Source organism: Mastigoproctus giganteus, chromosome 4 (genome assembly GCF_048544385.1).
Source record: "Mastigoproctus giganteus isolate SK-2022 chromosome 4, ASM4854438v1, whole genome shotgun sequence".
Classification (NCBI taxonomy): domain Eukaryota; kingdom Metazoa; phylum Arthropoda; class Arachnida; order Uropygi; family Thelyphonidae; genus Mastigoproctus; species Mastigoproctus giganteus.
The window spans coordinates 50,235,845-50,263,830 of NC_143578.1; the positions used below are offsets into that span (position 1 = coordinate 50,235,845).

Sequence of the window (27,986 nt, forward strand, 5' to 3'; positions counted from 1 at the left end):
GCTGTCACAATGTATATACCTACAGATTTCTGTAGAGAAGGAGGGATATCAGAATTTATGTTAAGACATTCCCAATGATTAATAGAGCATACATTGATAATTTGGTGCTAATTTGACTTTTCCTTAATGATAAAATATGCAAAACACTTCCACTTCTTATAAGTATTAAATAAATAAGTTAAATGATTTTATGGGGGGGGGGGAAGATGTTGAATTTATATCAGTCAGATTTTAATGAAATTCTGGATGGCTCAACAAATCTTTTAAAAGACCCAAATATAAAATTCAAAAAAATCCATTCACCAGGAATCAGTTTCTACATGCAGACAGAAAGACAGTAGCTTTATGCATTTGTCAATGTGCCTAAAAAAGAATTGCTGCAACATACAGGGCCAGACAAAGTTATAACGAGCCTAGTCTGAGAGCACTACAGAAGAAAACCATTCATTAGAAAATTATTTGAAAAAAAAAAAATGGGAGAGAGAGAGAGCTGAAACAAAATTATCAAATGCTTCACTGTAAATAATATAATAATTTTTGGCAACTAGTTACTGCATAATACTTGTCTTGTCTTCAATGTATGCATATTACATGTTCCTTTAAAATAACTCCATGTATGTCCTTTCTGGTGTAGTAAAAGTTGAAAGTGAACTGTTTCATTATCCACAGCAGAACATAACAAGTAAAACACTGTTACTGATATGCAGTATGAAGTTTCAAACCTACACTGACAGATTTAAAAACATACACATCATTTATGGTGGACATGTTCCTCTAGCAAGCACATCAAAAAGCCACAGCAGAAAAGACATTAATACACTTTGTACACCATACTATGAGAGGCTAGAATTTAAATGATGAAATTTGCATTTCCATGTTTAATAATATAAGTGATACTACTATAAAAAAGCTACACTGTTCAATTGCAACAATGTAACAAAGTGCCAATGATGACATTCACCTTTGCTGGCTTAAAAGTGTTACATGAATGGGCAGTATAAACTATTCAATGTATCTTTTTTAAAACAAATCACATAAAGTATTTTGAAATAAAATAATTAAAAGTAGTCATCTTTAACATTTTAAATTTTTATCTTTATTTTTTACTAAAGTTTGTCATGCCAAAAAAAGTTACAGAAGCAAACATGCACATGCCAACAGTGACAGCTTATTTTTTTTTAATGTCCACACTTCTCAAATATTAGCATAATCAATGATTCAGATCAAAAGTCTAAACTATAATGAAGAAATACTAAAATTCACATGATCGTCACGTTAATAGATTTTTGAGAGTTAAACAATCTCTCATCTAAAAGTCACAGGTAAGCGATGAAGCTAAGACTTGGGAAAAGTTTAACTTATGGCTTTGCCATTGGTAAATGTTTAAGTAGAGTACCAGTCTACATAAGGAAAGTTCTTCTATGTTGCAAAGATGGGCTTATTTGACTAGAAAAATGCTATCAACTGGTCACAAAACATAAATAGAAGAAACCTAGTAGAATTTCTTATGGGCTTATAATTAAACCCCATAGCAGATGCTTTAAGCCAGCAATACACTAATTTTAAGATTGCATGTGCACCTCATCATCTTTCATTGCTATATTCAAACTACATAATTTCCAAAAAATAATTATTTTATTTACTACTGTACTTCTCTCCTCTTTGGAGGCATGATACATTGTTCAGTTTGAACCTAGAAGTTGAAAACACGATACAGTAGACTCCTGATTAACTGGCCCCTATGGGACCAGGCCCCAGGCCGGATAAACAAATGGCAGGTTAATCCGAAAACACATGCAAAATACCATTTATAGGTTGTAAATTAATTAAAAAATATATATACAATATGTTGTATATAAATGTTTATTAAACATTTATTTAGATAAAAAATTGGTAATCTTCATTTGTCTTTTTGATTTAAATTTGTTTTTCGAAGCAAAATCATGCCACTTTTTCATAAGAATTATATCAATGGCAGATGAATTATCTTGCTGTTCGATATATCTTACTGCAGTTTCAAGTGCTTTCTTCCCTTCCGAATGATTTATTCTTTTGTCATTTTAATCTCCGCTCATAGGTTCTGGGCTCTCTGGTTCTTCATCTTCCACCATTTCTCCTTGACTAACTGCTTTGATAATTTCATCATCTGTTAACATTTCATTCTCTAGAATGTCATTGCCTACAAGCCATTTATCGATGTCTCTTTCTTCTAGGTCTTTGAACTCTGATAATTGTTTAAAATCATTAAGCAGAGCAATGTTGTTGTGGTCTGTCAGGTCCTCAGTGCACGCTCTTTGTCCAGATCGCAGTTTGCAGTTAATTTTTCAACATCAGGCTATAGTTTTCTCCATGATCTCACAAAAGTTGATGATGGCATTTCCTCAAAAGCAAATTCCAACGTGTAAATCCCGTCCTTGATGTTAATTTTCTTACGGGCCTCAGTGAGTTAAGTTTCTTTAGTGACGGTCTTCTCAAGAATTTCTGAAAGAAGTTTTCTTCTGTAAAGACTTTTCAGACTAACTATCACACCTTGATCCATAAATTGCACCAAAGATGTAATGCCAGGTAGCAAAAACACAACCTTGGTGTCATCAGAAGATAGGTTGATGGGATGCATTGGAGCATTGTCAAGGACAAGAACAGCCTTGAGTGGTAATTTCAAATGCATCAAATGTGCCTTAACTTTTAGAAAGAATTCAGTTGAAAACTATTTTTCAATTGGAAAAAAATTCATCTAAGCTGACCTCTGGGCTTTATAGTAAACTGGTAGAGCATTTAAATTTACATTTTTAAATGCATTTAAATTTACATTTTTAAATGCTCTTGGTTTGGCTGACTTTCCTACAACGAAAAGGGGCAGTTTGTAACTCCCAGCAGCATTTGTACAAAGGGCCACAGTAATTCTCTGTTTATTCATTTTGAAACCAGTAGCAAATGTTTCTTGTGGTGCTGCTAGCGTTTTCATTAGAAGAAGCTTAAAATTTATGCCTGTTTCATCCAAATCGTAGACTTGTTCAGGAGTAAGATTTTCATTCTGTATAACGTCTAAAAATTTTTGGGAAAATTCACGTGCGACATTTTGATCTGCTGACAATTTGTTGCGCTTTTTCCATTGTGAAAGGCATCCCTCACTGGCTACAAATTCTTCTCCACTATTGACTTTCTTGTGCAAGTGTACTGCCTTTTCCTTCAAAACCGGCCTGCTAAGAGGTGTTCCTCTTTGTTGTTCTTGCACGAACCATATCCATAATGTGTCGTCAATGACTTCATTTTTTGGTTTCTTCATAGTGCACTTGTCTGACAGCACTTTTTTTTAAATTCTATTTGCATACTGAAATCTTGAAGGGATTTCCGGTTTCTCCACCAATCAGTCATCATATTTTTTCCAACACCCAGTTCTTTACATATCCGTTTAACAGGTTCTCCATTATCAAGACATTCCAAAGCTTTTAGCTTTGTTTCAATAGTTAACACATTCCGTTTACGCTTGTTCGAGCCTATCATTTCAAGTTAACGTAATTTAAAACACAAAAATTAATGACGAAAATATGTAGACACAGAGTGACTGCAATCCAAATAGCACAGATAGCAAAGACTAACTGAAATTTAAAAAAAGTTACAGGATCGTTACAGTGCACTGTACTCGTTCCCAGAATCTTTTAATTTTGTTTTCCTGCTGAGCCCATGACACCGAAAATCTGATTCACAGAAAAATCTCAACGAAAATATGGCCAGTTAAAAAGGAGGCAGGTTAAAGCGAGACTGGATAAGGAGGGAATCTACTATATTTGCATAACCCCTAAAGAGTGTTTGCTATGGATTTAAATTGAGTTTTCCTAATCTCAAGGTGCTCCAGATGGGAATCACCCTAAGTGCTGTGGCACAATATTTGGGCCGACCGGGCTAGCCGGGTGGGTAAAGTACCTGCCTGACAACCTAAAGGTCGCGGGTTCGAATCCCACCTCGGGCTTGGATCAAAGTACTGCAAAAACCTTGGAAGGTGCATTATGGCCACAGAAGCTGATGTGCCAACAACTACCAAAAAAAAAAACAATAGTTGGAAATCACTGGATCTGAAGGTGCCTCCATAGCCGGGTGGGCAGGAGCAGCAGTGCATAGCACATGCTTCTTGATTAGACTGGGGTTCGAGCCCGTGACCACCAAATACAGAGGATGCGGAAAGGTCAGGGAATGACCACCGCATATCCCGGAGCAATATGGCTTTAGTTGCTAATGCTCCTAACAAACTGGATCTGATTACCAGAAATTCAGTGTGCCACACTTCAGTGTAAAAATTATATATGCATTTGGATCTGCTTCATTTCCATTGTCTATACTGTTGTTTTGATATCTACCAATCATGCAACAGCTTATGCACTGAAACTGCTATATGCATTATCCATCGCTTGTATACTGCTGCTATAATTCTTCAAATAATGGCTTTGGCAGCCTTTCAACATCTGGCTCAGAAATCCAATTATCCCACCACTTTAAATTTCATCATGTTTCACAGTGCATTAGATGAAAAAACACATCTCGGCATGCAGGATTAAGTTATTAGTACTTTCACAAAGTTCTTCATCTTCTGTGTACCGTTGCCCTTTTAAATTCACTTTTTTGCCCAACTAAAATGGATCAAACGATTTATAAGGGTTGCACAATTTTCCCAAAGAATGGCATTAAAACCTCTACTCTGCAGAGGTCTCAAAATGCACTAAGGTTGTGAAAAATGTGACACTGCTGGCAGTACACATGTAAACACACTTCATTAAGAAGTACAAATGTGCCTCCATTCATTATTCCTAAATCACTAACACTAATTTCTTTAAGTAGTCTTTGACACTAAATGCATTACCTATATTAATACTGCTCGTTCTTACTACTTGTATTAATTAACAATAATTAATAAAATTATATTAATAAAAATAATACTGATTTTCAGTGAGTAGGAAAGACTGAGGTTGGAGTTTGTAAATCAAATTTGAGATGCCAAAAATCCTTCTTTCTATGATTATATATTAGACTACTCAAAGAAATCTTTCATATTCTGTTCCACACCTTAAACCATGTTAATTTTTTCCCATCCATGTTGACATTAAAATGAAGATTTTTATTGATTTTTTTTAAACCTTACCCTGTAGTTGTTCTGGAATCAGCACCAATTACTACTCCTCCATCAAATTCAACAGCCATAATGGATGTCTAAAACAGATAAACAAAATTACTGTCAAGAAGTGAACAATATAATTAATACACTGTATACATTTCTGACTTGCTTTCCATTAATAGTGCACCAACAGCAGTTTTCAATTAAAGAAATAAAAATATACATTCATTCAGAAGAAACACATTAAAATATTATACTATGTTTAATATTTATGTATAAAACAAATATCTTTGATTATTTGGATTTGGAATGTCTTGTCAATTTTTCATTCCTTCAAAAGAAATCTGAGGGGCTTTTTTTTGTTTCACACTTTGTTCTAATGATAGGGTCACATCCTAACAATTCAGAAGCATCCTTTGTTTCATAAATCATTAAAGAAAGACTATGTCAAACTCATCAGAAGTACCACATGCTGCCTAGGTCACACTAATTCCAAATGGCTTGAATTAATATTTTACCTTTTACCACAACAAAACTCACTCCCTCAAGAATTCCATTAAGCACATAAACAGACTTAGACAAGCTTCAGTATATGGAGATATGATAGTGAGCTTCAATATCAAATTCATGTTACTTAGCTTCTTCCCCCCACCCCACAAAAAAAAAAAACCTAGCCCAACGTCCCAAAATAAATATGTACATACCCTATCAACTGAGAGGGACATATACTTCCAAAAGAAGAGGCTGAGGATGGAAAGCCCACTCTTTTTCCATCCACCAAAAGTATTTGTACCTAATCTAAAATATTATCCTTTACAAATTGACACTCAAATTCAGCTGACATCAATACCTATGTCAATAGCATTTATTAATGATACTGGTGAGGTATTTCAAGAGTGATACTAAGTTTTCTGATGATACAAAGTGGACACAGTGGTTAATGACAGTAATCAGGGTATGCTACTAACTAAGCAGACAGGCTGGAAAATTAAAAGTGATAAATGCAAGGTACTTCATTTGAGTAGCAGAAATCCCAGAATAACATACCATCTGAGTGTCATCAAACTCAAGGTAGTGCAGTATGAAAACAATCTAGGGGAAAGTGTACGTGATAGTCTCAATGATGTCAGGGTCCTGCATACACATTTGGAAAATCTCATTTTAGGAAGGGTATAGATCTATTGGAAAGGGTGCAAAGAAGAGCAACAGGATTAGCATGGGATACAGAATTATATTCTTACCAAGAAAGATGGGGGGAGTGTAAAGTTAAGTCTCAAACTAAGCATCTGTGGGTAATCTAACTAGCTGAAAGTGTATAAGGCTTTAAAAGAACTATGTAAACTAAATGCTGATGGCATCTTTACCTTTTTTCAGATGAAACATATAAGGGGCATAAGTTAAACTGGAAAGGATGGTTGCTGAACAGATGGGAAGAAATTTGGGCTGAAATCTATTATTTGGGTACCCCTCGTCTCCATGCAGTGGGCATGGTCATAGAACGCAGTGTTTGTATGGCTGAGTTCTGTGATTGGGTGATTATTGTGAATGCGTTTTGTTTCTGATTGTTTTGTGTCATCGAGGAGGGGGGTGCTTAGCTTAGGTAGGGTGTTTATCCCCCATTCCACTGTTTTAAAATCAGAAAACGAGTTCCCGATTTTAAAACAGTGGCAAGTGGGGAGATAAGCACCCTAGGCATGTCAACCTAGGAGGAAGGGGGGGAAAGCAGTGCATGGCACCTCCCAATCACTGCATTCTTTCTTACTTTTAGTCGAAGCATGGAGAGGTATCCAAGATCTGGAGCTCCACTGAAATTTGTATTTAACCTAGAAAGAAATCAATTGTTGGAATAAACTTTCGCCTAGTATTGTCGAGGTTAGTAGTTTGATTAAATTTAAGGAAGGTTTGGCCACATTATTGGAAGGAATGAGTAAATTAAGAGGTTTTTTTTTTTTTTCTGCTGTATAAGCTTTGCTTAGTAAGTTGCCAATACTAGAAGTAAAAATCTGGATGTTACTAAATGACGAGTACCAAATCTAAAGCATAAAATGCATCCACAACATCGTTATAAATAATTATTGCAGGATTATATATTATGGAAAGTTTGGCTACTAATTAACAGCAAATAAAGCATCCTAACGAATTTAAATTTAAAGCTAGGGCTATAAGTTTCGTGAAGAACAGTCTAATACTTATTAGCAAAAACTTATGTATTTCGAGACTAATGTGACCACCATTATGACTTAGTCGAGAACTAATTCTCTACTTCTCAATACGGACAGACGAGATAAGTCTCGAAATGTATAAGCTTTTTATATTCAAGCATGTTAAGATTATTAAGCTGTGGGATGGACGAACAATGAAAAACAGGAATAAGGAAACATGCACTATTCTGCCTGAAACTATTAAAACAAATTCTAATAGCTAGATTAAAAATGCATGTAAAGATATGTGCATATTTACGCCTGTGCTATGTTCTTCTTTTAACCAATCTGGAACTGTATCATCTCGGAAGTTCATATTTAATTTGCCGGTAACGGGTAAACTAAAGTCACCAAAGTTCCTTGCAGACTCCATCTTTAACCAGACGAATTACACAGCAGAAAACACGAACCTCTGCTGTCATAGGAGGAATGTCTAAAACCAACGTTGAACTGTACACAAAGAGCCAATATTTAGCCCAATCACGGGACAAGCAGGTCCAGATTTACATCGTTTCAATATATTGTCCTTCATAACTTTAAAAATTTTAATTGAAAATTTAAAAATATTCGCTTCTTTTCTTCCTCATTAAGAAATATTTTAAGGAACAAATCTAAACAACAGGGTCTTGCTTATTTTGGACAACGTGACTGACCATCCATTAGCATTTTATTAATTAACTTAGCAAATAAGTGGAAATATAATAATAAAATGCTATATAAGCTTGCTTTCTTGCATCATATGCCTCTAATAATGCTAAAGCTTAAATAAATAATATTGGCATTAACGGTAACCAAGTGTGTGCTCATAATCGAAAGTGTACTATGCCTGTCGAAATGTGTGTTCAAGGATAGAATGATGATATCCAGCTCAGTACCCTGAGCTGGATATCATCATGTATCATGGGGTTGGCACATGAGTATGTACCAAGTCCATACTCACAAGATGTGAGCCCTAGGCTAAAACAGCGTCGAATGAAAATGATTTCAGAAATTCCTGCAGTCGTCGGCAGAAATTGAATAATCCAGACCTATCTAAACGAATGTCAGACGGCGACGTGTCATGAGGGTAGGCTGTCACGGAGAGAAAAACAAATGGAAATTAGAGGAAGCCAGACCAAAACTGCATAGTGGGTGGTCAAGAATTTCTCTCTGCGCGTGTAGCACAGTGGTATCATCACCGTCCTTCCCACACCTGGTTGAAAAAGCCCGGGTTCAAATCCAGTCGATGACGCGAGGAACTTTAATGGGCTTTTTTCACTACGTGGCTGAGTTAGTTGGTCTCAGGTGTAGATAGCAAGGTTTCCCCCAAAGAAACTGGGGTTTTTCATCCAGCAAAACCGACAACTCGACATAGAACACATACAATTAACAGACATAAGACACACATTTGGAATAAGCTTGGCTAAAATGAAGCCATATTTCAAAACCAAATATTCAAATTCATATATATATACACACAGACACTCATACACAAAAGAAATTAAGTTGTTCACATTACATGTAAATAAAATTAAATGAAATTTGTTTGATGAGAGGAAAATAGTTAATTTTTACAACATCTCAAATTTTAAAAAGCAGAACTTTTAAATGTTTAAAAAAAACTGACATATTGCTAAAATTTTAAAATGGCAATAAAATAAATATCATAGGAATTGGTATTAAAGATGACATTATAGACCATAATAAAATTTGGAATAAGCTTGGCTAAAATGAAGCCATATTTCAAAACCAAATATTCAAATTCATATATATATACACACAGACACTCATACACAAAAGAAATTAAGTTGTTCACATTACATGTAAATAAAATTAAATGAAATTTGTTTGATGAGAGGAAAAATAGTTAATTTTTACAACATCTCAAATTTTAAAAAGCAGAACTTTTAAATGTTTAAAAAACTGACATATTGCTAAAATTTTAAAATGGCAATAAAATAAATATCATAGGAATTGGTATTAAAGATGACATTATAGACCATAATAAAATTTGGAATAAGCTTGGCTAAAATGAAGCCATATTTCAAAACCAAATATTCAAATTCATATATATATACACACAGACACTCATACACAAAAGAAATTAAGTTGTTCACATTACATGTAAATAAAATTAAATGAAATTTGTTTGATGAGAGGAAAAATAGTTAATTTTTACAACATCTCAAATTTTAAAAAGCAGAACTTTTAAATGTTTAAAAAACTGACATATTGCTAAAATTTTAAAATGGCAATAAAATAAATATCATAGGAATTGGTATTAAAGATGACATTATAGACCATAATAAAATTTGGAATAAGCTTGGCTAAAATGAAGCCATATTTCAAAACCAAATATTCAAATTCATATATATATACACACAGACACTCATACACAAAAGAAATTAAGTTGTTCACATTACATGTAAATAAAATTAAATGAAATTTGTTTGATGAGAGGAAAAATAGTTAATTTTTACAACATCTCAAATTTTAAAAAGCAGAACTTTTAAATGTTTAAAAAACTGACATATTGCTAAAATTTTAGCAAATTTTAGCAATATGTCAGTTTTTTTTTTTTTTTTTTTTTTTTTTAAACATTTAAAAGTTCTGCTTTTTAAAATTTGAGATGTTGTAAAAATTAACTATTTTTCCTCTCATCAAACAAATTTCATTTAATTTTATTTACATGTAATGTGAACAACTTAATTTCTTTTGTGTATGAGTGTCTGTGTGTATATATATATGAATTTGAATATTTGGTTTTGAAATATGGCTTCATTTTAGCCAAGCTTATTCCAAATTTTATTATGGTCTATAATGTCATCTTTAATACCAATTCCTATGATATAAGACACACAGCACGGCAGCATATGAATTTAAATATTCGGGTGGCCTAATATAATAGTTTGGTTTTTTGGTCAAGAATTTCTGATTACCATATTATTAGAAAACTTTGCATTCAGGGTGCACATAACAGTTAGCGCTTTGTCATGCAACAGTGTGGTGCAATCTGATGGTATCTGGTGAATTGCTGCCTTTAACTTCAAGGCCAGCGGTTCTGTTCCAATGAAGTTATTCAACCAACAGTGAAAATATGGCAAAGTCACCGGGGCGAAATTGTCTATTGTAGTGGTATAAATCATTTCATTGTACATTGTGCTAAGTGTCAAAATCAATTAGGCGATTATGTGAAAAGGTAGTTTTTGTCCAGTCACCTAAATGCATATTTTTTTGTACACCCTCGTACATAGTAGAAAGATTTAGCTACTTTTTTAACATGGAGAATATTCTTATAGGGAGTGTCCGCCATCTCATATATTAGATGATTGCACCAAAACTATCGGTATTCATATTGTTGCGCTTCACATTCGCCACGGCGTTCCTGATAAAATGCGTATCCATTACAGACGAATTTTATGAGAATCAATATCGTCAGGTCACAGAACACGAACAAAGTTTTGCATATCTCTATGCGAGTCTGCGCGGGTAGCACAGTGGTATCGTCACCGTCCTCCCCACACCGGGTGGAAAAGGCCTGGGTTCGAATCCCGTCGATGACGAGAGGAACTTTAATGAGCTTTTTTCACTCCGTGGCTGAGTTAGTTGGTCTCAGGCGTAGATAGCAAGGTTTTTCTCCCCAGTAACTGGGGTTTTTTCGTCCAGCAAAACAGGCAAATCAACGATAGAACTCCATACGCAATTTACAGACACAAATACGGGTTAATGTATTTAATTACGGGCAACCCTAAAATAATAATAATAATAATATCTCAATGCGAGTCTGCGCGGTAGCAAAGTGGTATCGTCACCATCCTCCCCACACCGGGTGGGAAAGGCCCGGGTTCAAATCTCGTCGAAGACGCGAAAAACGTATTGGGCTTGTTTCACTTCGTGGCTGAGTTAGTCGGTCTCAGCCGCAGATAGCAAGATTTTATACCCCAGAAACTGGGGTTTTTTTGTCCAGCAAAACAGGAAAATCGACCAGAGAACACACGCAATTTACAGTCATAATACATATATGGGTATATTTTAAGAGATTACGGGTGGCCCTAATATAATAATTTGAATATCTCCATGCGTACACATTCTTGCTGACCATTTTATAAAAATGAGATCAATCAAACGACCAATGACGTTGAGTTTAGAATTTGGGCTGGCAAAACTGAGACAATACGGCATATATCTTTTCGGTAAACATATCTTGTCTTGTCTGTGTATCTATAGTAAGTGTATCTCATTTATCACCTTTGTGGCTAGCACAGTAAGTAGAACTGCCGTCCTCCCCACACGGGGTGAAAAAATCTGAGGTCGAATCCCGTGGATGATGTCAGGAATATTTATGGGCCTTTTTTTACAAAGTGGCTGACTTATTTGGCCATAGGTGAGAATGACACAGTTCGCTCTTATTTACTGACTCACCTGATTTGCAGGATGGAGCTTCCTGGTTTTTGGTAGGCAAAACCATGCAATTCTTACATGGAACTTATACTAATATTCTGCCAGGGTATGAGAAAAGCCTATTAAAAGGCCTTTCTACCTTTTTAGGAAGAATTTCTCAATTTCAACCAGCAACTGAAATGGAAAAAGCCATTTATGCGGTTAGAGAGAGCAGATGCAATCCTGCAATCCATTGGGCTACCCCGAGTATGCATATTAATATAAAAATACACTGAGTGATCACTGAATTATGACCACCTACCTAATACTTCGTAGGCACTCCGTTTGCTCCCAATACAGCACCTATCCGACGTGGCATTGATTCAACTTGGTTTGGTTTTTTTTAGGAGTATTAGCAACTAAGGCCATATTGCTCCGGGGGGGATTATGCGGTGGTCATTCCCTGACCTTTCCACATCCTCCGTATTTAGTGGTGACGGGCTCGAACTCCGGTCTAATCAAGAAGCGTGTGCTACGCACTGCTGCTCCTTCCCACCTGGCTACGGAGGCGCCACGCATTGATTCAACAAGATGTCAGAAGTGTTCGGGAGGTATGGCCAACCAAGCTGTGTGTAATGTGGTCAGCAATGCAGGTATGGAGATGATTGGTGTATCCAGACGCCTGATATGCCTTTCCATAGTATCCCCACAAGTGCTCTATGGGATTGATATCGGGGGAAGGCCGGAGGCCAATCGATATGCTGGAAGTCAGAACTGTTCCTACAAACCATTCCTACAACAAATGCCCGATGGCTCGGCGCATTGTCTTCTTGGAAGACATCATTGCCATTCGGGAAAAAGTGTAACATAGCGGGGCCGCCGTAGTTAAAGTGTACCAGTCCTGGTACACTTTAACTACGGCGGCTCTCGAACACTCCACCAGTTTAGTCGTTTGGTAAATCGAGGTACCATCTCGTCGAGCACCCACAATCTGTTCTTTATCAAAGTCCGATAAATCCTTCATTTTACCCATCACGCTCGGAATTCTACTACCTACTGAACCACTGACACCTTATCTATGTAGGTCGTAGGTCGACTAACTTCGCACTTTCGTACCTCACGTGGTCAACGGGTCGCATTCAGATTTCATAGGGTGGTCATAATTCAGTGTATAATACACACGGAGTGACATAACTTATCCTTTTCAAATGCTAACCGATCCTTTTCAAAAGTAATTCATTTGGGTAACATCTTTTGTATAATGACAGATGCAGAATTTTCATTTCTTAATAATCTCCCATCCAGGAATTTCAAGAAAATGGTGCATAAGCTCACAGGGAATGATGCATGATATAGGACTACTACCAACTGAATATATAACATTCAGGGGGAAAAAAAACAAAAAAAACCCCAAACTATTATATAAGCCACCCGAATATTTTTTATTCATCTGCCGTGCATTGTGTCCATAAATTGCGTGTTCTATGGTCGATTTGCCTGTTGTGCTGCACGTGAAACTCGAGTTGTCCTGGGAAAAACCTTGCTATCTACGCCTGAAACCGACTAACTCTGCCACGGAGTGAAAAAAGCCCATTAAAGTTCCTAGTGTCATCGACGGGATTCGAACCCGAGCCTTTTATACCCTGTGTGGGGAGGACGATGACGATATCACTGTGCTATCCGCGCAGACAATACATAACCCTCAATATGCATGGTCCTAATTCCTGCAATCTAAAGGAATAGAAATACTGAATATCAATTAAAGAATTTAATGACAATGCATATGCCACCACTGTTGCATCACATCAAGCCATACAATGATTTGATATGATGCAATTTGTGCAAGTGACTATACTATACGAAGTGTTAAGTCCTGCTATGAAATCCAGGTTGGCAGCTTGGAATTTTCCGATATGAACGTTTTTTTTTTTTTTTGTTTTTTTTTATTATATTAGAGCCACTCATAATTTCTTACATCTACCCATATATTTATTTGTCTGTAAATTGCGTGTTCTCTGGTCGATTTGCCTGTTTGATGGACGAAAAACCCCAAATTTCGGGGGGGAAAAGCCTTGCTATCTACGCCTGAGATCGACCTAACTCGACCACGGAGTGAAAAAAGCCCATTAAAGTTCCTCGCGTCATCGACGGGATTCGAACCCGGGCCTTTTCCACCCGGTGTGGGGAGGACGGTGACAATACCACTGTGTTACCCGCGCAGACGATATGAACATTTGGGGGAACAGCAGTGTTATCTCGTATATGCCATGAACTATTTGCTATAAGATTTTCGTCTCACTGTGCTATAATATAGACGTGTCGCCGCGTCGATTACCATTGGTTTATTACCCTGTAATGATTATTATTATTATCAATTTATTTCTCCGTTGAGGAGACATCATTGGGACAGCCATTGGCTAGAAGGGTGTGTGTTACATTCTAAGGTGTGAAGCGAACTCCATGAGCAAAAGATTACTAAGTCCCTGGGACGTTCACCCTGAAAGGTTGAATACAAAATTTTGTAAAAAAATTTTGAATGCGAAATTTGGACGTAATTATAATTTTATATAGAATATTTCAAATTTTGTTATCTTAGGTTGACATTTAGAATAATGAGAAGATACAGTTAAAATGTATCAAAATTAAATGCAGTTTTGGGCCGAGTGGCTGCCCACTAAAGTCGCACGAGGCAATAGGAGTCGGAAAAGACCTGCAACCTGTGGCGTTGTCGTTATAGAGCTTTTTCGGATCAATTCTTAGTTGATTGAAGAGTTTAATTGTGTTTTCTGGAAAAAAGTGACTTAGACTGTCCAGAATTTTAAAATTGCTTTGAAGTTGCTTTGTTAAATTAGTATCATAGTTTATATTACAACAATGGCAAGTGATGCAAGACACTAAGGTTATACAGCATCAGCCAAAAAAACAAAAAAAGGACAAAAAACTTACATTTCCCATATCACCCTCTCAATCCCTTTTAGTCTGCGCGGTAGTACAGTGGTATCGTCACCGTTCTTCCCACACCGGGTGGAAAAGACCCGGTTTCGAATCCCGTCGATAACTCGAGGAACTGTAGTGGGCTTTTTTCACTCCGTGGCTGAGTTAGTCGGTCTCAGGCGTAGATAGCAAGGTTTTTCCCCCAGAAACTGGGGGTTTTTTTGTCCAGCAAACAGGAAATTCGACCAGAGAACGCACGCAATTTACAGACAAAATAAATATATGGGTGGATGTAATCATTTACGGGGGACCCTAATATCATAATTTTTTTTTTTTTTTTGTCAATCCCTTTTAATAGTTCTAGTTCTTTCTTCCTTGCATTTATTCAAACTACCCATCTATGCAACGCTCGGTGAAATTTGTTCGGCACTTGGCAAGGTGGATTTATGGGCTTATACAGTTTTTTTACATATTTTAGTCCTCCGATCAGCGTGGAACAACATGAACCGGGATTGAGGGCAAAGTTTTTCTAATCCTCCACTGTGTAATTTGGTATTCCTGCACTCACAGTAATTGTACCTTTATTATTATTTCTTTTGTTGTTGATAGGAATGGAAAACAGTTTGATCCTCGGCTGCGATACCCCATCCATATGCCAACCACTAGAAAATACAATGAATTTTACATTCTGGAATGCCTCTGTGGTTACCATCGTTGTAACGGATTGTTATTTGAATGTAGCCTCTAGACTGTAGCCTTTTTGTTACCTTCTACAGGTATTCTTACCCTCCGTTAGCTGCTTGCATCAACAAGCTGTTTCCTACCACAGGATTAGCTGCTAGATGTTATGTGGTTACGTGAAAGATCTTTCATGTTCGGCAAGGCCGCAGTTTCCAAGATATCTATATCAGCTCGTCTAGCGCCAGCTACAATGCCAGAAAATCGCGGGTAGCGTCTGGCGCCGACTACAATCTGGAAATCGCGAGTGGCAGAGTAGTTAAAAATCATCTTCTTCTCACACTGGTAGAAAAGGCCCAAATTAAAATCTCATCAAAGATGCGAGATTTTTTTTTTTTTTTTTTTTTTTTTTTTCACAACGTTGCTGGAAATGGTCTCAGGCGAGGGTTGCGTGGTTTTTTTTTTAGCTGCAGAGTTTATTTCCCCTTCAATTTGGATATTAGGGTTCTTAATGGCCCAATAACTTGAATTGTTTTTGTTAACACGTCCATTGATTTTGATATTGCCTCAGACCACAAAATTTTACTGCACAATTTTTTTTATTTTCGTACGTGTGAAGAAACGGTATGGCAATTTGAGCAGCCCTATCTGGATCATTCTCATCGTTACGCAAATTTGGAGCAATGAAAAATTACGAGGCAAAGCAGTCCCTTGTATCCTGAATCTTTTAAGATTCATCTCACTGAAATTTGAGTTATTTTTAGAGGTGGCGGCTCGTGACTCTGATATATGGGGGGTGCTGTTTCTTAAAGTTACATTAAATTGCCTTGGTTATAAGACATGTAGACATAGATGGTAATAATAATAATCAAGATAAAAATACTACGAAACGGTAACTGGACACTTGCCATTAACAGACTTGGGTAATCTCGAAATTTTATTTAAAAATAAAATCTATTCTTCGGTTTTTATTTGTTGAAAATAGATTAATAACTGCTTCATTCAAGTTTGGTGCACTGTTCAAATCGGCACTGCTCGATCCGCAGTTCGTTTGACTCGTTTTATCAACTCTAAAAAAATGCGTATTGGCAATCTGCCAACCGGGCATTGACTCAACCACTGTGGCCAAAAATGTGGAACTGTGTAGCGCACAGTTACACCTACGGTTAAACGTCAATTTTGAAAATGATTTCGTGTTTTTATTCGTTTATTATTGAAATGATTATTGGAAATAGATGATGAGTATATTATATGCGAGACCTGTTAATGAAAATATTCATCGCGTTGCATTGTTCTTCACAAAATTTCATATAACTCCGTTGACTGTATATTTAGATTCAAAAAGCTGAGGGTGCTGCAATTCCGAAGTGCCTATCAACGAGCCGCCCCCGATTTTTAGTCTACTTGAAAGCTTTCTTGTGGATTTTTGAAGCTTCAATCCAGAACTCGTTTATCACATGTACCATTATTTTCAGTTCGAGGTGAACGTGTCTGCTACATCTGGAAGATTAGTAACACTTCCTAACTTTTTAAAATGCTTAATTATTTTTTGGCATATTTTGAGGCTCGCAGAGAGTCACAATAAATACTTAGTATTTCTTTTTGGATGATCGTTCTATTTGAATACCTGTAATAAACTTTTATTACAAGAATTATATATTGGGTTGCTATATCAGCCATAAAGCATATAAAATTTTAATTATTTCTACAACAAATAAAATAAAAATAGTTTTCTAAATATAGTATTTTTCAAGATTTTTAAAGTGAACTCTAACTTTTCCCTTGCTGATGGAATCCGTCATCACAACTAATGCCACAAATTAAAGCCACAAGCAACTAATTAATGTCATCATAACTGGTTTCACCATGTTAATGTGTACTGGAGAAAAAGGAATCTTAAACACAGCACATAAATCACAAGTTTAATTTTCAGATATTTATAATTAAGTCTGCTATCAAGTAACGAAGAAGGTTAGGTAAGCTAAGGCAGATTACATGAAGTCTCTGGAAATAATGCAAAGAAAAGCAGCTAAGACTTCTTTACTTATGTAAACACTAAGAGGTAAGAGGTGAATTATATTGATCCGTAACCGAGTGGTCGGGAGTGCAGTAGCACACACTCTTTGAGTAGACTGGGGTTCAAGTCTCTGACTGTTAAATACAGTTGATCTGCCAACTCGCACTGGACCAGCGTGGCAGATTATGGTCCATTTCCCTCAGCATGAATTGTTGAGGAGGCTTCCATCATGCAGCGCGTTGATAATGGCTGCAGTTTACCTTTTTTTTTTTTTTTTTTTTGTACTGCGCATGAATGGTTTAAATGTTGATGTTTCTGCTCAGGTTGCTGAGAAACTAAATAGGTATTTAGCATCAACATTCGCACCTGGGGAATTTTTTAAGGATGGGGATGCTGGAAGTGGGTCAAATTCTAGCAGGGAGCTAAATGATTTTGTGATAACTGAGAGGAAAGTGAAGGAGAAACTGTTGAAGCTAAATGTAAAAAAGAACCTGTGGTAGACAGGATATATCTAATTATATTAAGGGAGGCTGCAAAAGAGGTAAGTAAACTTTTAGCCATGATCATGAGAACATCCTTGGATTCAGAGGAAGTTTCTGTCGACGAATACCCAATTTCAAAAAGGGGGATCTTCTCTGACCAACCTGACTGGATACTATAACACAGCAACAAAGGAACTGAGTGCAAAATTAATTTTGATATCATACAGTTGGATTTCAGAAAGGCTTTTGATACCGTTCCACATAAGACTGCTGAACAAATTGAAGCAGTAGGACATAAAGGGCAAGTTACTACACATATGGATAATGTTGAGAGGGAGAAGACAGGAAGTAGTTATTAATGGACACTGCTCTTCTTGGATTAATATTATTATCGGAGTGTCCCAGGGTGCTGGGCCCATTGTTATTTTCTACATTTATTATTGGTACTGATGAAGGTATATCAGTATTGGTACTGATGAAGGATGATACGAAGGTTGGCAAGGTGGTTAATTACAATAATCAGGTCAATTACAATAATCACTGCCACCTTCAACAGGTTGAAGGTAGCAGTGAAAGGTGTGGAAAGTGTCTTTATGGTGCACTTTGGACACCTTGTGAGTAGTGGAGCAACATTTGGATGGGCACAAATTATATGGAAGCTACTTACTACGTGGTACATCCCTTTATGGTTGCAATGTATCCGTCTGCGAATTAAGCCTTTCAACAAGGTAGTGTGTCATATCTCAAAGCCAGAATTGTACAAAAACTATTATATTCCAGCCACCGTAATTTCTTACATATACCCCTTTATTTATTATATGTCTGTAAATTGCGTGTGTTCTCTGGTCGATTTTCCTGTTTTGTCGGACGAAAAAAATCCAGTTTCTGGTGAACGTACTTCCTTGCTCTATTTCCCCCAAAATCTCATGCAATGACAGAATTTCTCTGGATTTTTTCTTCCCAGAATCACTTTCGGATGTAGAGGTACTTTGAATCCATTATGTTAGGGTTAATATTGAAATAAAATATAAATTCACTCAATGACAAAACACACACAATGAAGTCACTTTTCACTCAACTCGGAAATCAAGGTAGTGTCAACATTGTCACTAGCAAATACTCAAGCCGACTAAGGGGTCGTTAAAGTATTTCGAGAGTTCACGTGTTTCTGAGAACTGCTGAGTTCAAAGTCACATAACGAAAAATATATTGCAATGAAAAAAGTAGGTACAACGTAGAGAGGCTAAACTTTGACTGATCGCGAAACCGCAAAGTGATACAAAACAGATGTCTCCGATAGAATGAAATCGATGACACTATAAATTCAGTCGCTCTAAAGCAATTACATACTATGTAATAAGGTAGCACGGCTGAGTCGGATACACCGCGCTACTGCGAACCTTGGGCCGCGTACGGCACGATCCACGTCGCACGACCTTCTACCGTGTAAGTGCGAATCTGCGCTCGGCGGGGATCACCGGTATATGATATCAAAATTATTTTTTTGCATCCAGTTCCTTTGTGACCACGTCATAGAATCCATTCAGATTTGTCAGACAAGACTTCCCCTTAACAAACCCATGCTATGTCTGAACTATAACTGCAGTCTTGTCTAGATGATCCTGCAATGCTTCTTTAACCAGTGACTCCATCATTTTACCTAGAACAGAAGTTAAACTAACAGGTCTGTAATTACTCGTGTCACCCTTTGATCCCCCTTTGTGAATTGGGGACACATTTGCATATCTCCAGTCCACGGGGACCTCACAATTATGAATAAGGGTTTGCTACTTCCAAATGGGATGGATGGGATCTACCCAGATATAACTGGGTAGATCCCATCCGCCCCAGGTGCCTTTCTTACGTTCAATTCAAGAATTTCTCCTCCACTTTGCTCTCAGTTATTACAAAATCATTTAGGCCCCTGCCAGAGTTTAATAAACTTCTGGCCTTTACTTCCCTACAGATTTCCTCATGTGTGAACGTAGATGCAAAATACTCATTCAGTTTGTCAGCTACCTCAGCAGGTTCATCAACAATCGAACCGACGGTCAAGTGGACCAATCTGCTTCATCCCTTTCCGTCTAGAGCTTACATAAGTAAAGAAGTCTTTACTGTTTTTCTTTGCATCCTTTGCCAAAGAGTTCCCCTAATCTGCCTTCGCGTGCCTAACGTCCTTTTTGACTTGATCACAGACTATCTTATATCTACCATAGGCAGCTGTGTCTCCTGACCTGTGGAGTTAAAGAAAAAAGTTAGAATAACGGAATTTATAATTCATTTTAAAAATATCACTGCAATTGTATTATCTAAATCAATTTTATTAAAACTAGAGGATTTTGAATAATATTTTAATAAGTATTTTATTTTAGTTAAAATGTAATTATAATCATTATTTAATTAATATTAATTAATTAATTAATTAATATTAATTAAAATAATATTAATATAAGTATTATAATATAATTATGATTTATATTTTATTTATTCATTAGCAATTAAAGAAATTAAATTCAATTTCATGTAGGTTAGTGCAAAAGCATCATTTTAACGTAGCCATCTACCAAAGTAGTTAAATTAATTAATTAAATTGGCATCGTTTTGGTTATATCTCATATTGTGAATGCCTTCACAACGGTATGGTATCCGGTGAAGGCATTCACAATATGAGATGTAACCAAAACGATGCCAATTTAATTAATTAATTTAACTACTTTGGTAGATGGCTACGTTAAAATAATGCTTTGGCACTAACCTACATGTTAAGCTTGCCTGATTTCCATGTTGCGGAGCTTAAAATCATATTCTAAAAAAAAGAAATTATAATTTAAATTTGCATTACAGACTGTTTTGAAGTTATAAGTTACAGAGATATATTCCATTCCATGTGTTTTTTTTTTTTTTTTGCTTGTAGTGACCCAGGAATGGGAAGTTCCTTGAAGGCATCATTTTGAATATACATAAAGCCCTTAATTTTGGTCTTTATAAAAGGAGAGACCATGCAAAATGCAGACTGTTTATTAATAATCTTATGATGTTCTTTTTAAAATATCCTATTTCATTAGAAATTTAAGTTTAAAATCAACATTATTAAGCAATTTATTTATGATACACAGTGCCGAACTATGGTGGATCCTATGGTGCAAGTGGAGTAGCTGCTGGTGCAACTATTGCACAACTACTCAACTCATAGCCTCATGGCCCTGTTTCTCCGCGCTCAGGGTCCAGTGTATCATAAATATACTAAATGTCACATAAATATCATAAATACACTGGACCCTGAGAACGAGGAGAGAAGAAGGGGATCCAAAAGGAAAAGAGAAAAATGAGAATGTTAGATTGAAAAAAAAAAAAATTGTTGCACTAGAGTCCAAGTGATGATACGTTATTGGCACACACGCGTGTCATGTCTTACATTGTGTCTATTAAAAATGGCTAGCTATTCCATTTTATTATTTTTTTTATATAGCAACGGGTAATTATTACCAAAGAAATGATCTCATAATCTTAGCAAATACAATCTCTTCCTCTTCTTTTCTTTTTTTTTTTAATATTTGACATTCTTAGAAATACAGATTTGTTTTCAGTAATGACTGAGCATGTTATTAGCTGTCTTCAGTGCAAAATTACAAGTGTACTGTGGAGCTTGAACAAAACGTTTAACATGATACGCACTTCCCCTTGTAATTTGATGAGAAGTTTCAATGCGATCAACTAGCGTAATATTGAAAGAATTGCTGGAAGGCAACTTATGTGAAATTACAGGATGTGAATTTAATTTATAATTACAATAATTATGAATTATAGGCCATTATTACAGATTATAAACTATATTATTGAATTATATATACTTATTATATAAAATATTGAATTATAAATTATATTATTGAATTATAAAGTCAAAGAACGCCTGGAAGAAGTGTGTAATGGGACACTTGGGGTAAGTGTCCCATGGCTATCTTACCAAAATCATGGGATAGTTGTCCTTGACTTTTGGTAGTATGGTGTACTTTTAATACGTTATAGCGTATGGATGGCCTGCATGAATTCAGTCGGCTACGTGATGCATCCCAACTCAGTTAAACCAATTTCAATTCAATCCAAAATGTCAATCCGAAATTAACTCAGTGGGACAAAGCCACAACAAGATCGGAAAAAGCAGGACGCTTGCCCCTGGTATATCACAACGGAGATACCAAAGTGTAGGATTTAAAAAATAATATAATAGATATTATATATATTTATTGTTAGTTTTAGATACCGCAAAATGAGAGAGCGACACGCAATTTTCAGCAATTTATCATTAATTTATTGTTCATTTATAATGTTTATTTATGGGAGAGTTAGAAGAACGTCAAATTTTTATTTTGTTACATATGCAGGAACACCTAATTATGACTCTTTAGTGGAATATGTTTCAGTTTACAGCTCATAATTATTTGCGACAAAAGAAGTGGAAACAAAGTGGCCAGATCTCTGGAGTTAATTCATGAGGCACCCTCGCGTGTAGTATAGTTGCTAAAATCACCATCCTCCCCAAACCGGGTAGAAAAGATCCGAGTTCGAATCCCATCAATGACATGAGGAATTTTTGACCCTTTTTTCGCAACATGGCCGAGTTAGTTTGTGTCAGAAGAGGATTACATGTTTTTTTTTTCTCCCGGAAACTCGACTATTCCATCTCCATCAAACAGGCAAATCGCCCACAGAACACACGCAATTTACAGGCATAATATATATGGTACAATATGGTGTAAGTCTCTGATGCGCCTAAAACCCAACAACAACAACAACTGAATGGGGAAAAGTCCTATCAAAACCACAGAACATCCATTATTTTTTTTAAATAACAGCTACTACAAACGTTCACACGCAGTCAGAAAAATAAAATCTATAAATGAACACTGCAAATAATTGTTAATATAAAAATATCTGCTAATGAATTCATTATATTGGTTCGCTGAAAAATATTTTCATTACAATTATTTTACCAGTAAATCTAGTTACAATTAGAAAAGAACAATTTTTTAGATATTGGAGTAAAATTATTTTAATTTTGATTTCGTGAATACTACAAAACTTAATAATTTTTTACTCTTTTTATGCCTGCCATTTGAGGTTGTTTTATTTCTGTTTCACTATGGATATATATGAGCCAAAAGGATTGAGTACTTCACTTTATACGTTCTCAACCTCTTTTAGAACTGTGCTGTACGAAAATAGATTGAACATCTCTATCGAGCATAATATTCAAATTTCCTACTACTAAACTATAAAAATAACTAGGACAGAGCAAATTTAGAGATTCTGTGATGCGCTTCAAATCGTGTTCCAACTTTTCTTATGTCTTTAAATCACTGAATGGATTAAATAGGGCACATAGTGAGACAGTGGCCTGTTTTGTTTTTAACATAAGAACGATAGTCAATAATACAGACGACGATTTTTCTTTGTAATTTAACAATAAATATACCTTTTACACGTTCCTAAACGGTAAGATTGCCCAAAGCTACTGACCGCATGATCGCTCTCTTGTTACTCGCCCTCCCCAAACTCCCCTTCCTTCTCGGAGAGAAAAACTCCTGCTATTCTCGGCTGTAGTTGGAGGCCTGCAACAGGTAGGCCGACACATGCAGCGGTCGGTTGGTGTAAACAGTGCCAAACGAAATATGTATGTTATCGGAGCAACGCCAATAGTTCCGGAATAAGCGGACTTCAAGCGTTCCATCCACTTTGCCAATGGAGCTTTTCTACTATTCTTTGTAAGTAAATGTTCAATGTATTTGTTATTTGCAGTTTATGTTTCTAATTAACTGATGGAGATGTCTTACAAACGCTACTGCACACCATGTATGGTATACTGTATTTATATTCCGATAAATAGCTAAGGCCATTTATCAGCCGAGATGCGCTAAACTAATAGCCGTTACTGTATTTTACATGAACAAACCACAATGCGTCCTTTTATTATTATTTTATTTTAATATTTATCTTATTATTTTATTACTAATTATTTGTTTATTTATAGGGTATACCCCAGTAAACCAACTCAGGCTATCTTTGCCTAATGGCTCACTTTGTACTCTTATACTCTTCTTTAATTGTATATCATCTTTGTAAAGTCTTATCATATATCTGCTCTTTTGGCCTTAAGCACTTTGAATACTATAGTACTGATATTATTACTGTAGTATTACTGTAGTAATTATTTTACAGACTGATGTAATGTTAAATAAATAATTTGATGGCATTAATCTGATGTAGCATTATTATTTTATAATAGATTAAATATATATATATATATATATATATATATATATATATATTAAATAAGTTATTAATTATATCTATAAGCCTGTATGTTAAAAGATGAATTTCAGTACCTTCCATCCTATAAATAGAAATATAAATAAATATAGTTCAGCCGATGTCTCGAGAACAACTAATAAATTAATGTTTTAAAATAAGCAAAATTACCAGAATAAAAAAAAATAATCATAATATGGTTATTGGAAAAAGATAGAAACTATACGTGTATTTTCTGTCGTTTAGCCGTATCATACAATTTTTTTTTTTTACTTATAATAATCAAAATAAATAGAATGAATAAACAAAATGAAGACATTTAACTTATATTTATACTACAAGGTTTCAAAATATTTTTAACTACTTTTTCTAGATGGTAGACGCGATAGAGGCTACGTTATTGTTTATGTATTTGTTAAAAAAAAATGGCTGCGTGACGAGTTTTAAAATAAGACCTGCAACTTTATCTTTCAGAAAGATCACAAGGATTTTCAAGTTATCATTGAGGAAATGGGAATTTTTCTTTTATTTTTATTGACTATTGTTTCGGGTAATTCCAGGAATTATTAAAAAAAAAAAAAACATTTTTAATACTAAATTTGGTCAATACAGGAGAGCAATCTGTATTAAATAACTATAAGTACAATTATTTCCCTATCCGTGATTCGTCGTTAAGTGCTCGTTTCAATGGATGTAATCTTTGGAGCGGCTAATGGGGGGGGGGGGGTGTAGCGATTGAGAAACACTTATTTAAAAACGGGTAGCGTTAATAGCGATAAGCGTTATTAACTTTGGTTTGTATATTTATATGAACGTGAGTGGGAGTATAACAGATGCTCAAACGTGACCGTGATGTTATTCTGCATGTCGAATGAGCCTACAAATTACAGTGAGCGCTTCAATCTGTTAAATATTAAAAATAAAAATAATAATAGCAAAAAAAATAGGATCAAGGTTTTTTTTTTTTTTTTTTTTAAATTACTCATTCTGTTTTACAATGTGGTGAATCCATCTTCTACCACAAAATGTACACACTGATGACCACTGATGAGGCAAGGTGAGGGCGACCTTCTCAAGGCCCTGCAACGCCAAATAGTTACAACTTGCATACCAGTAGGACAGGCTTTGGTACCTTAGATTCCTTACAAATGTTAGAATTTTGGGCGCGATGCTTTTCAGCTTTAATCTCTGGGTGACACGCACTCCTTGCTATTATTACAACACGGATATCATTTATTACAGTAAAATCTAAATAACTGGAAAGTTAGAAGATAAATGTGAAAAAAAAAAATGTTATTTATAAATAGGAAGATTTTATGCTATAAATTATTATACAGTACTAATATGTTTGCAAATACAATATATATATATAAGGAGTATCAAATTGATACTTTGCTTTATAAGTACTGTATGTAGAGCGCGACATATCTCTCCCCAGGCTACAAAATATTTAAGCCAGGCCCTCACTGTAACATTAGTTTCGGATTAATCGTGCGTGATAAAATATTAACGAGATGCCCATGGAGGAATATGCAGTTATTTTTAGACATTAATGCAAGCAGCTATTAATGCTGGGCAACTTTTTTGTCTTTTAATTATACATAGGTTCGAGTTTATATTCATGAACTAGGTTCCAGAAGCCAATCAGATTTCTAATTATCTTCAACGAATACTTATGTTCAGAAGTTATAAGGTATCCTAATAAGAATAATTTAGGATACCTTATAATTTGAATGCAGTTCGTATAGTAGTAGAAAGCTCTGGGAATGAGTTTATAAGTTAAAATAACTTTCCAGTCATTTGGGCAGCTATAGAGAGGCTATTAAAGGACGCATTTTGAGTTCAAAGGCTCGAAATGTGTCCTTTCAGTGAAGTTTTTGCTACTTGGGAATAGAAAGAAGGCAGACAGAGTCAAATCAGCAGAAAGGGAGGATGTTCCATCGACGGTGAAATATCTTTCAGGTGGAACATATTCCATTTTCTCCAGTTTGGATCCATATCACTTCTTTATATTCTCAACTATCAAAGCTTCGCCTAAAAATTAACGCTTTGGGTCGTTAGAGGGAATCCAGTAAAGTACGTCGAGGGCACTAAAATCAACCGCAGTAAACGAGTTCCAGAAATGCATCACGTCGTGGCAGAAGAGGAGATGGCTTTATGTAGAGTCGCCAGAGGAAATTCCTTTGGGAAAAGACAAAAGCAAGTAATTTTTCAGTTCCGTTTTAACTTATTTTAAAGTCATTCCTGGAAATTTCTAGCCACACAATTTTTTTTTTTTAAGAAAGTGTGAATGCTGTAGATTGGGACCATTCTTGAGGAATGTGTTTGATCCACTGGCAAATGGCACTCGATGTTGCCATTCGTCTTAGAAATGGGTGAAATGTTCTGCCACGAAGGGAGTCGTGGCAGAACAGTGTGGTTCCGATGGATCCATATCACTTCTTTATATTCTCAACTATCAAAGCTTCGCCTAAAAATTAACGCTTTGGGTCGTTAGAGGGAATCCAGTAAAGTACGTCGAGGGCACTAAAATCAACCGCAGTAAACGAGTTCCAGAAATGCATCACGTCGTGGCAGAAGAGGAGATGGCTTTATGTAGAGTCGCCAGAGGAAATTCCTTTGGGAAAAGACAAAAGCAAGTAATTTTTCAGTTCCGTTTTAACTTATTTTAAAGTCATTCCTGGAAATTTCTAGCCACACAATTTTTTTTTTTTAAGAAAGTGTGAATGCTGTAGATTTGGACCATTCTTGAGGAATGTGTTTGATCCACTGGCAAATGGCACTCGATGTTGCCATTCGTCTTAGAAATGGGTGAAATGTTCTGCCACGAAGGGAGTCGTGGCAGAACAGTGTGGTTCCGATGGATACTCTGGAGCTTGGCCCCAAGATTCAGTAGCAGGATCCACTTCTCATCCATAGTGACAAATGTGGAGAAGAAAGTTTCCACCATGGCAGTTTGGTCAACACAATACATCGCTGTCTACCACTCGTTTAGATGTTGTTGTTGTTGTTATTTGGTTTTTAGGAGCATTAGCAACTAAGGCAATATTGCTCCGGGATATGCGGTGGTCATTCCCTGACCTTTCCGCATCCTCTGTATTTGGTGGTGACGGGCTCGAACCCCGGTCTAATCAAGAAGCGTGTGCTACGCACTGCTGCTCCTTCCCACCTGGCTACGGGAGCCTCATGTTGTTGACGCCAAATTCGTACACGACCATCCACGGTGTGGAGTAAATAACGTGACTCATCCGACCAGCACACCTTCCAGTCTTCTAATGTCCAACTTGCATGATCTTTGCACCAGGTGAGTCTTTTACGCTGATGAACCTTGGTTAGGAGAGGATGCCGTAGGGGTCATCTGCTGGTATAGCCCATGAGTACGACGCATGGTCATGCCAGATATTTTTCCAGGTTGGTCCATGTTGTATTGAGTAGTCAACTCTTGAACAGTGCTGCGCCTGTTCGCCTGTACGAGTCGTCGGACCCGGCGCTCACTTCTAACTTCAACCTTTCGTTGACCTTTGCAGTTTTGCCGTCAGGTCGCTGTTTGACCATTTTGACGTCAGTCCTGGTACACTTTAACTACGGCGGCTCTCGAACACCCCACTAGTTCAGCCGTTTGGGAAATCGAGGCACCAGCTCGTCGAACTCCCACAATCTGTCCTTTGTCAAAGTCCGATAAATCCTTCCTTTTACCCATCACTCTCGGAATTTTACTACGTATTGAACCACTGACACCTTATCTATGCTACGTAGGTCGACTATCTGCGCATTCTCGTAGCTCACGTGGTCAACGGGTCGCATTCACTTTTCATAAGGGTGGTCATAATTCAATGATCACTCAATGTATATTCACAAATTTGCGAAATATAAATTAGGAGACTGTAGCTTGAATTCACTTC

At 36.2% G+C, this 27,986-nt stretch overlaps 2 protein-coding genes across 2 annotated transcripts in view; one reads left to right on the top strand and one right to left on the bottom strand.

Annotated features, from left to right (window-relative positions):
- Positions 1–7,709, bottom strand: part of Prosbeta1 (proteasome beta1 subunit) — a 42,013-nt gene extending 34,304 nt beyond the window's left edge. The window contains exons 1-2 of the mRNA XM_090371540.1: positions 7,568–7,709; positions 5,135–5,202 (exon numbers count right to left, since the gene is read on the bottom strand). Coding sequence (XP_090227666.1) covers positions 5,135–5,202; positions 7,568–7,681 — 182 coding nt within the window. The 5' untranslated portion in view covers positions 7,682–7,709. The remainder of the gene's footprint in view (positions 1–5,134; positions 5,203–7,567) is intronic.
- Positions 7,710–23,428: 15,719 nt separating this feature from the next.
- The window catches only part of LOC150086713 (uncharacterized), a 31,152-nt gene continuing 26,594 nt past the window's right edge, over positions 23,429–27,986 (top strand). Inside the window, exon 1 of the mRNA XM_090372235.1 lies at positions 23,429–23,540. Coding sequence (XP_090228361.1) covers positions 23,518–23,540 — 23 coding nt within the window. The 5' untranslated portion in view covers positions 23,429–23,517. The remainder of the gene's footprint in view (positions 23,541–27,986) is intronic.